This window comes from Camponotus floridanus, unplaced genomic scaffold, assembly GCF_003227725.1.
Source record: "Camponotus floridanus strain SB8 unplaced genomic scaffold, Cflo_v7.5 scaffold3, whole genome shotgun sequence".
NCBI lineage: Eukaryota > Metazoa > Arthropoda > Insecta > Hymenoptera > Formicidae > Camponotus > Camponotus floridanus.
This window is the reverse complement of record NW_020229436.1, coordinates 7,257,216-7,269,372: the sequence shown is the minus strand read 5'-3', so window position 1 is coordinate 7,269,372 and position 12,157 is coordinate 7,257,216. Positions and strand designations below refer to the sequence as shown.

The following is a 12,157-nucleotide window of genomic DNA, read 5'->3' as shown; positions in this document are numbered from 1 at the left end:
CACACACTTTCCATAAGACATAACAGTAAGGTTTCGACCAATCGCGTTGCTCAATTTGGTTAAGGACGGCCAAATTGAGCAACGCGATTGGTCGAAACCTTACTGTTATGTCTTATGGAAAGTGTGTGCGACAGCCTTTAACTCCGTACGTAAACTTAAATCACAGTATATACAGTAGCGCAACTCCCTATCGGCACCTTTGATGTCAGCGTGGATAAAAATGAACTGCACATGCGCGGACTTGATAGGTAACCAATCACGATAATGATTTCTGTTTCACTTACTATGCCTTCCATAATTTTTTTTCTCTTTCTCACTTATTACATACAGAGTGAAGGTGAAACATTTGACATCAGGACATATCAGAACATATATAGGGTGATGCATTTGAAATATCCCAGGTAGCAAAATGACGTCTAAAGACGTCTTAAAGACATCATCTTGCTACCTGGGATAGTATCGCTCCAAAATTTAAAATAGTGCAGATTTGACGAAATAAAAATTTTTTGAGAAATATAAGAAAAATGAAAAGAATTAAGAGAAATTTAAAAAATGTTTTTTATGAAGTAGTCGATAAACTTTTATTACAAACGATTTTTTTCAATATTACATAATTTTTTATTTATCTTTGATAAAAAATATGATTGTAAAATGACAAATTCAATTAAGAAATAAAAATTATGTAGAGAAGTAGTTGAATAATATAAATGACGCACTATATTCTGAAAAAAAAAATCATTTATAACAATAAGCAGAGAACCACAAAATAATATAAAATTTAATTAATAATGACCCTCACAACATCGAATATTGCAGTAAGATTATAGAAAGGTTACAATTTTATTAATCTTACAATATAATCTTATATTATAATATTGTCGAAAAGTTAATGGAACGTTTCAATATTTCAATAACCTTACGCACAATCATTTTATCTTTCATTGCGTATGCTGAAAATATTACAAAACTATATGAAACATCGGTTAATATTAATAATTGAATTTAATATGCATGTTTTTCCAAAATAAATTTTTTTTACAGATTGCAAAATTCCTTACCCTAACAGCACATATGATGTCATTCGAATATTCTATACTGATACTGTAAATATACGTTACAGATATAATATACTGAGAATAATCTCATAACATCTCTTGTTGTATATTATTTTTCATATATTCTCAGAATATACTTTGAATATCTCATATTAGTATACAGGGTGTCCTAGATCACCCGTACACCCCTTTTCTTTCAAAAACTAAACATTTTAGAGAAAAACGTTTTCGACAAAAATTGTATGGTTTTGAGGGGAACATAAGATGGTGTCATTGGTTTGACCTTAGATGGCAGCGTTAAGGTCAGGTCAAGGACACCTTTAATTTCTTAAACGGAACCACCTATTTTTTATTGCATATTCTTATAGCGTATATGTCGAGAGCTTTCCAAAACACTATAATAAAGTATTTTTTCATTGAGTACTTTTCGATTTATGAGGCTTAAAATAATATCTTAATTTTACATAAACTATAAAATATCTAGTAAAATATTTATTTTTCGATTTTCTTACCTTAATACTTTTATATACAAAATAATGAGAGGAATCAATTGGTGTAAAAAAAAACACATAATTATTCCGAAGAAAAAAATATATAATTTGCAATTAACAATTACATATTTTTTCTTAAAAACAACTGTGTGTTTTCTTTACACCAATTGATTCCTCTCATTATTTTGTACATAAAAGTAGTAAGATAATAAAAAAATGAATATTTTATTAGATATTTTATGGTTTATGTAAAATTGAAAAATTATTTCAAGCCTCATAATTCGAAAAGTACTCAATAAAAAAATACTTTATTATAGTGTTTTGGAAAGCTCTCGACATAAGCTATAAGAATATGCGATAAAAAAAGTGGTTCCATTTAAGAAATGCTATCCAAGATCAAACCAATGACACCATCTTATGTTCCCCTCAAAACCATACAATTTTTGTCGAAAACGTTTTTCTCTAAAATGCTTAGTTTTTGAAAGAAAAGGGGTGTACGGGTGGTTTAGAACACCCTGTATTCTTTCTCGTATATTTTCAGGATATTCTATAATATTGCATGTGTTTCCTCATTTTGCCGCTAAGCGCGCTACCAAACTCGTACTTAATTTTTGGTGAAATGAACATAAAGGACTGGTACTAACATGAATTTTAAAGTTTCTCCTTTTTTCTTTTTGGCAGTTTAATTTGTAATAAACTGACTTAATTTAAAGTAATTTGTTTAATAATCTGGATTCCTTGTTGGAATTCAGATATTAAACAGATTATTTGAAATTAAAATAAGAAATAATCCATTTACTGCGTTTATTAAAATATTTCTATTGCCGAGTGTACTTATATAATGGTACATAGATTATCGAGATAAATAGTTCAATAAGAATCATTTAATGAACACTAATAGGTGTTTTTTTTAAAGTTTTATATAAAAGGTATGGAGATTTGCAAGCGCTCAGCTACCAGGAATCACGTTCAGAAATTTTGGTAATATATCAGAACTCTTTATTCTGTCTCATCAATAGATTGATATTACATCTGATACAATATGCTATGTTAAAAGGAACAAGAATAATACTTAAAGAAAAGGAAGTAACACGCCCTTTTTGATAGTACACGTCCGTTAGCAGGAAGGGCAACAACAAAAAAACAAAAAAAGGGAAGCACATGCTCTTTAGGGGAGACTCGAAAAACCAGTGTCACCAACTTAACATAGTTAATGTTTTAGACAAATTACTATACTTGTCATTATATTCATCTATTAGAAATAACATTTTTGTCTGAAGCTTTGTTTATAATGTAAATAATTTCACATTTTTATTTATTTTTTACATGAAGAATCTATTTTTTATTCTACATATAGTCCAACTGTCTTCTATATTCACATCCCACACAGCACATGTAAATTCCGAGAATGTTCTGAGAATATCACAAAAGTATATTGCGTATGTTCTAGGAACATTCGAAATACATACTGCGATATACTGAGTATGTACTAAGAATGCTACTATGTCCGATTTTTCCTACTTCTCAGTACATACTGAAAATATCTTTTAGTATATAATAAGTATATCTATAGAATGTCTTGAGTATGACATTGGTATATACATAATATGTACTTATAATGTACTAATAATATACTCAAGATATTCTATAGATTAACTTATATTTTATATATAAATATAAATGATATATGTTACCGTAAACACCCCATATCCGTTTTTTCATACTTACTAGTAAAAATATGCAAATTTTGACTACTAATAATAAGTATACAGAAAAACAGATTTTGAATGTTTACAGTACATATATATAATCCATTTATATTTATATACTATATATATAAATGGATTATAGGTGTAAAATATTGACATTTTGTTCACATATAAAATCTTTTTATTCAAATTTCTTAAATGCTTAAGAACAACTCATACTGCAACAGTATGAGTACGTGAAGATACGTGAAGAACAACAATCTGCAACAGTATGAACCTCATAACCATTTTGTCTCAAGTCAATAGCTGTATTTTCTACGCAGACATGTGTTTCGACGCCTATGAGTATAATGGAGTCTGGTTTTTTTCCAAATATGTTATAATATTGCACATATATACATATTAATAAAAGAAAACTTATTAGAACAAAATTGTGCATAATTTGAAAAATGAATAAATCTAAAAAAAAGCTACTTAAATTTGAAAAATGAATAAATCTAAAAGAATATCTACTTAAAATAAAAAGGACGGATAATCATCATTATAAACGTTATCAACAATAACTCAAAACAAATTATAAATTATAAAGATTCAAGAAAAGACAAGAAAAACTCAACGAAGTACTAGTTTAATCCTTTTCACTATTCAATGTTTGTCTCTGCATACGCTCTTTGGCATGAGCCAACCATATTTTTATTGGAGCTGAAATCTTCATCTGTAGCATTAATGTGCAATTTTCTTACTGCACCTGAAAAAGTTTTTAAAATTGTTTGTGAATTATTGATAAATAAAATTTCTTTAATTTTTTTTTATTTTTAAGTTATAAAAATTGAAAAAAAATTTCGACTTGATTTCTACAATATATCTATACAGATGAGCGTTTAAACCTATTAATATATAATAAAACAATTGAAACATTTCTAAGTAATTTAATAAATAAATAAGTTATAAATATTTGTAAATATATTTTTTGATTTGTGCAGAAATTATACAGCATCTAATAATAAAATAGAAAAATTGTTTTTAATTTTACTTACTCATAATAACTTTGCATATGTGCAATTTGGAAAAATTTTCTTTCTTTTTTGCTCCGTACCAACTATAATTTACGGCCAGTTCATTTGCAAAAATTATTTTCATAAGACGTATACAAGAAGTCCTCAGATCCTGGCATGTAACATGGACTAATTGTTTAACCTAAAATTGTTACAAAGAATGGAATTATTAAATATATAGATATTATAAGAAACTTTTATATAATAAAATTATCTATTCACATGTAAAAATACTGTAAATATATATCAATTTAATTATTCTAAAAATTATATAATATTTTAATAAAAAGTCTACGAAACTTATTAAAACATCTTTAAAAAGACATGATATAATTTAAAAAATAATATATAAAATTGCTAATGAGAGCAAAAGTTATAAATGTAAAAAAAATTTAATAATATTCAGATATTTATTAAATGATAAATGTTTCAGCCCATTTCCGACCATTCTCTTTATAAAAATAATTTAAATTAAAAATTAAACAAAAATATATAATTATCAAACGACATACTTTTATACCAGCATGCACCGAGATTTTTACTATATACTATTTTCTAACATATGTAAATAATCGTGTACTTTCTTTAATGCTAATTAATTGTAAAATTAACGCTTGTGTTCTGACTTCATATTCAATAATAATTTATATATTTTTTTATTTCTAGATTAAATATTGTTTTGAGAGTGGCCCAAAAACATTTATCATTAAACAAATACCTGAATATTAATTATTCTTTTTATTATTTAACATCCATTAACAATTGTGTGACTCTCATTAGTCGTTTTATATTATTTTTGAATTTATTAGATTTTTCTTATTTTTGTATATAATTTCATATTGTAACGTTAAAATACACAAGACAATTAACTTACCATTTCATTTCGATATAATGAATCATTATTTAATTTGTTTTCCATTGATTGTAAATCAGTTTCAGTTTTTAACGGTAAATCTTGATAGATATCTATTGTTTCTTTTTCTTTGGCTTCAAAAGTGTCGATTGAAATTTTCTTTAGAATAAGTTTTTGACATCTTTCTATAGAGTTTAGTTTTAATTCTAAACTTATAAGTTTATGGATGACAAATCGTTCGTACGGTTCAGATTCTATAAAAAATATTCAAAACATTTTGATTATATTTATAATATCTCAAACACAGCATGTATTTTCAAAAAATGTATAGAATAGAGAACAGGACGTTCTCTAAACACATTTTTTCAATATATGTACTATTAAAGATATATGTACAGATAAAATATTAAATATAAAAAATGTAAAATACATATGTGTGATGTAAGATGTATAAAAATAAAATATAAAATCTATATAATATATTAAAAAATATAAAAATGGTGTTAGAAAAATGTTAGGAAAAATAGTTCAAGAATAAATGTGTGGGTGTGTATATACTATATAATTCTGAACTATAATCAAGTAATTGAAATAGAAATAAAGAATTATACATATACACTAAAATATATTATATATATATATATATATATATATATATATATATACCGGGTGAGTTTCTTAACCTGAGACTGCAAAATATCTGAAAAACTAAGGCTTCTATCAAAAAATGTTTCCTACAAAAGTTGTATGGCTGCAAGGGGGCCATAAGATAGTGACAATGATTTTACCTTAAATAGTCAGTTGAAGGTCATGTGAAGGTTCCCGTCAATTTCTTAAATAGAACTACCTATTTTTCATTGCATATTCTTGTAGCTTATCTCAAGAGCTTTCCAAAACCCTATAATAAAGTATTTTTTCATTATAGGGTTTTGGAAAGCTCTTGAGATAAGCTACAAGAATATGCAATGAAAAATAGGTGGTTCTATTTAAGAAATTGACGGTGACCTTCACATAACCTTCAACTGACTATCCAAGATCAAATCATTGTCACTATCTTATGGCCCCCTTACAGCCATACAACTTTTGTAAGAAACATTTTTTGATAGAAGCCTTAGTTTTTCAGATATTTTGCAGTCTCAAGTTAAAAAACTCACCCGGTATATATAATCGTAACTAAAATAAATGAAATTATGTGCATTATACCTTGCTTATTAATCAATGAATTTGATGATGATGCCTTGTTTTTCAATTGAATTGGCATGTTTGCATTAACTTCATCGACTTCATCAAACAATTGTTCCGCGGATGCATCAAGCACATTTCCATTGCAATGCAGAGCTAAAAAAATACGTCGTTATATTATTCCAGCATAAGTTTTGAAATTGAAAAAATACTAAAAAAAATTATTTTTAAAAAATATTATATTTTTAAAATATATAAAAAATAATCATAACAAAATAAATGAAATTGTGCATTGTACCTTGCTTATGAATTGATAAATTTGACGATGTTTTATTTTCTAGTTGAATTGGAAATTGTACATAAACTTCATCGTCGGTTTCATCAAATGATTGTTCTACCGGTGCGTCAATCAAATTTTTATTGCAATGTAAAGCTGAAAATAAAATGTATAATAAAATTTTTATTAAATTATAAATGTTTATATAATAGTTTAATAATTATAATGAATAAGTTAAAATCATACATGAATCATCTGTTCCTTTTTCTATATTTGTGTTTATGTTTGCAAACTTCTTTATGTTGCTTCTTTGTGTTGCTGTATATTTTCTTTCCAAATTATTAACATCTGTAATTCATAAACGATGTTCTATTATTAAAATATTTTCTCTATTTAAATCTATTATTGTTATTTTTATATTATTATTAGATCGTACTTACTTTTTGATGCATTTTCTGTAATTTTTGATGTTTTACTGGTTTCTGCAGTCATCGAATGCTTGTTTGGAAACTTTGGAATTTCTGAGACTTGTATCATTTCGTCTAATGATTCATCAGTATCGTTACTTGTTTCGTCAACAATTTTAGCGGCTCTAATTTTTCTCGACCTTTTTAAATTTTCTTCTATATCAGGGCCAGAGTTAATGTCGGATAATTCTTCGGCATCTTTTAACTTTTTCCTTGCCACTCCATAGTTTTCTGAAAAAAAATTTTTAAATAAAACTTAGTAAATAATACAAATTTAATTTAATTAATTTAATTTAATTTAATTTAATTATATTTTCTTATATTACAAAATAGCTACATATATATAATGGCGGCCAGCTATATTTAATATATCGTAATTACGATTTTAACATAAAAAATTGAAATTTATGAAATGTGAGACATTAATTTTTTTAAAGGAATCTTGTTTAAAAAAATAAATGGTTCACATTTCATAAATTTCAATTTCAAACAGTTGGTCACCACTGTATATTTATTGTAAAAGAATATTTCAGAATAATATATACAAAAAAAATAACATTACTTACGAAATGTTCCATATATTTTTCGAATAGGATGCTCCAACCAAGTATATTCTGGCTCCTCCCTCAATTTAACTGCTTTATCATACCGCTTGTTGTTTGTAAAATTTGGCCAAAAAGCTTTCTTTAAGTCTCCACTTAACCAATTATTTGGTATAACTTGTAGTCCATCTTCGAATTCCACGATTGCATAAAATTTATCAGTCATTTCTGTGTCAATGAATATTAATTACTTCATTGTGTATTAATGGAAAAACTGCGTATTTAACATTTTCATATGGTAATTTGACATATTTTTTTATCACATTTTTCAATGGCCATGATTTCAAATCTGATAATGATTTTACGGAATAAACCCCAAGCAATGATGATGAGCAAGGCATATTAAATAAATCTTCCTTTTCCAAAAATTCGCGTCCAATAATAATTGGAATATTCTGTTTTTTGCAGTGTGCCACGTTTTCAATACATACTATAGCACCGCAATTTAAACCACAACAATTATCTGCATGTGAGCCAGTTTTAAATGTTATTCCGTTGACATATTTGATAATTTTATATTGTGGATTATTGCAGTCAAGTAAAAGTGGACCATCATCATGTAATGTAATTAAAGTGGGATATATCAGGATAGAATCTGACAAATTAGTCAATGTACTTAATCTATTTGATGTACTTAAATTTTCTTTTTCAATACATCTTCGTATTACTTGTTCCAAAGGTTTTTCTGCTTTTCTGAGGTATTTTTTAAACACTTGCATGTGATTCTCAAATCTAAACGCACTAAAATTGTCGAGTGGTCCAAATTTTTTTACATCGTCAACAAGATGTATGAGACTATGAATATTATGCGACACGTTTTGTACTCCATAAATCTTGATAAATGTTTTGATAAAAAAACGAATCATATCTTGTGCATACGATAAGTGTTCATCATACAAAGTTTTTGAACACAAGACTCTAATAATAACATGCAATGTCATAAAATGGGTGTACACACTTTTTTTCAATATTGAGTTGAAAGCCAATGGACCTGTATACAACAATATTTGTCTATATTCCGTAGCTTCCATAATTTAATGTAATCTAATTTCCGTGGCTTTCTTACGAATTCTACAGGTATCGATGGCTTTAATTGAATTGTTAGACGTGTTGATATTTCTTCAATGGCTCTATGTTGTAGCCGATAATAGAATTCTCCATTCAACCATAAATACATTAATTTCCGCATAATTCCCAAACACACTAGGATATAATCCATGGGAACATTTGTAACTGGTTTGAAATGAGGTATTTTGAGTAGACTGCATGTTATATCTGGTTTATGATAACTGTCATCAATTTTGTTAATAAAATCATTATCTGATCTAATTGGTGCATCAATTTGTGGGAAGCATATACGATTTCCGACATATTCTCCTTCTGTTGTGCATTTAGTGCAACTTGAATATCCGGAATGCCCTTTTACACATAGCATAAATGCTTTTGCCGGTGTATCACATATTAATGCTTCTATTCTGCATTGTATATTACGATTATTGATATATATTCCATTTTCACACATTTCTGCAGCCTCGTTCACAAAATCACTTAAAAAATCATTAACATTTGCAGGTTTTTCAGTTCCATGATAAATTCCTATTGTAAATACATTATTATATGGAAAAATTGAACCAAGTATGGGCCAAAATTGTTGTTGCGATGATTTTGAGAGTGGTAATCCATCGACATTAATAGCAATTTTTATACTGCTTCCAATATTGTTTTTTCATGGAGGTTAATATATTCAACATAGACTTTTGCAATCCAAAATGATAGTAAATTCCTGGCTGTACTATACGTATATCTTGTTTTCTCGGAGTTTTCAAAAGTGAACGTGCATCTAGAGATAATGATGAAAAACATGAATGTTTTTTTAATCTTTGAAGTAATGCTTTTAAAGCCGTATGTGAAATTTGATGTTGCACAGCCCAGATAGCAAGATCATTTTTCAAATTGTCACCTGTTACATCTGCATCTTCAGATGCTAAATCAGTTTGCGATTCATAAGAATCGCTAACAGAGGACTGTTGCATGTTCAATACATTGTTACTACTTTCGTTCCACTCGTGAACATTATAATTTTCGATTACAGCATTTTCAGCAGCTTGAATGTTTTTTACTTCTGAATTTACTTTAGAAACGTTTTCCAAATGTTCTGTGTATTTATAAGTAATGTTACTATATGACACTGTAGTCGTATTTAATAAAGCATCGTAAACAATTTTGGATTCTTGTACGGCTAATCTTTTTAAATGTCGTTTTGACACACATGCAGCGTCTTTTCTTGAACGCTTTTTATCCATTTTTTTTCTTTTCTGTTAACATATTGAAGCTGATAAATATATTAACTATAATATATAATTTAATATTTAATTATTACGTCGATATATACACACACAACACACACACACACACACACACACACACACACACACACACACATATATATATATATATATAATATACATATATATTAATAAAATTGATATTATAAAATAAAATATTGCTGTTAAAATTATCAAAATATAATATTATTGGTAAAATTGTAATTATACAGGGTGTCCTATTTAAAAGAATACATTGGAATATCTGAAGGGAAAGTATTTTAGAGAAAAATATTTCAAACAAAAAAATTGTATGGCTTCAAGAGAGATATAAAATAGTGAGCAAAATTTGATTCTTTGGATAATTCTTTGAAGGTTACATAAAGGTCAATTTCTTAAATGGGTTTTACTATTATATTTTTTACTGAATATTTTTGTAGCTTACCTTAAGAACTTTCCAAAATACTAAAGTATTTTTTGAGTTATATAAAGCTTGAAGTCTACAATTTTTTAACATAAAATGTAAAATATTTTGCAAAATATTCTTAAATATTTAAATAATCTAATCTTAATACTTTTATGCATGGAATAATGAGAGGACTAATCAATTGGTGTAAAGAAAACACACAGTTGCTTTTTAAGAAAAAGTACGCAGCTGCAAATTACTTGTTTAAAAAAGCAACTGTTTTTTTTACATGAATATATTGATTTGATTATTCTGTGTATAAAAGTATTTAAGATATAAGACTATCGAAAACTGAAAGTTTCCCAAGATATTTTATATTTTGTCAAAATATTGTAAACTTTAACAAAAATACTTAATTAATAAAAAATAAACTTAATAAAAATGTTTTTGGGGAATTTTCAAAATAAGCTGCAAGAATATGCTATAAAAATTAGAGATTCCATTTAAGAAATTGAAAATTTTTTTGTCTCCTTCAAAATAATTATCTAAGATCAAATCAATGGCACCATCTTATATGTCCCCCAAACAACTTTTGTCTAAAACCTTTTCTCTAAAATGTTTTTTTGAGCAGATATTCCAGTGTATCCTTTTAAATGAGATATTTTGTTTACCTGAAATATCTCCGATTATTTTTAAAGATTACAATTTAAATGAAATATAATTTTTAATTTTTTAAAAATATATATTTTATGTTTTATTTATTTATTTATTCATTTGTTTTATTATTTATTTCATTAAATTTATTTTATTATTTATTTTATACTTATATAAATATATTTCATACTTAAATATAAATACACATACACATAATAAAATAATACATAAATAAAATAATAAATAGTACAATAAAAATAAGAAAATAATCAATTCATTTACCTACTTTATAACTTTTAATATTGTAGCCAAAAATTATGTACAGTTTTAAAATTTTCAGAAAACTATTTCTCATTATTTTTGAAAATCTTATTAAAAATAAAAATTGAATTTTTGAAATTTTAGTTTCAAATTTATTTTGCTTCTAACATTAGTATTATATAATTAGTACTTTTCAGTTAATTATATACATAATTATATATATTTTGATACGTAAACATTTTTGTAAAATATAAAATAATTTAGTGTCGTAAAGTGAATTTAAATAAGACTTATAGTAATTTTAAATCGTTTTTACAAATAATTGCAATAACAGCTAGTTTGCTTACACTAAAAAATATCATTAAAACTTACTTTTTGTTGTGATTTGTTGAGTCCGCAGTTTATATCACCTTGTTTTTATATTTCCTCGTTTTAAATATACATATATTGCATATATCCCATCTATATATGTATATATATTATATATGTATACAATTTTCTTACTTCACAGAAACTATTAGATCATGAAGTTGATAATAATGTTCTTTTTGTGCGAACGCTGTAACATATAATAATAATTTCACATAAAAATACATATTTTTGATAAATTAGCAGCATATAAATATAGAATGTGCCATATACATACAAAATTATATATTATTAACATTGAGGTCTAAAATTACACATAATATAAACTTAAATATTTACATTTATATTTTTAACTGATTTGAAAACATTAATATATATTTTTATATATATTGTTATTTAAATCAATGCAAAGATGTGATTATAAACTTTACATGTAATGTAATTAAAAATTA

General features: G+C 25.8%; 1 protein-coding gene and 1 pseudogene across 1 annotated transcript; both read right to left on the bottom strand.

The window, feature by feature from the left end:
- Positions 1-3,750: 3,750 nt before the first annotated feature.
- Positions 3,751-8,712, bottom strand: LOC112638424 (annotated as a pseudogene).
- A 117-nt stretch (positions 8,713-8,829) lies between these two features.
- Positions 8,830-11,800, bottom strand: LOC112638425. Its single transcript, XM_025410128.1, has 2 exons — positions 11,709-11,800; positions 8,830-10,006 (listed from the first exon to the last, which is right to left on the bottom strand). Exon 2 carries the CDS (start codon positions 9,992-9,994, stop codon positions 9,380-9,382), a length of 615 nt encoding a protein of 204 aa, XP_025265913.1. The 5' UTR covers positions 9,995-10,006; positions 11,709-11,800; the 3' UTR covers positions 8,830-9,379.
- Between the last annotated feature and the right edge of the window lie 357 nt (positions 11,801-12,157).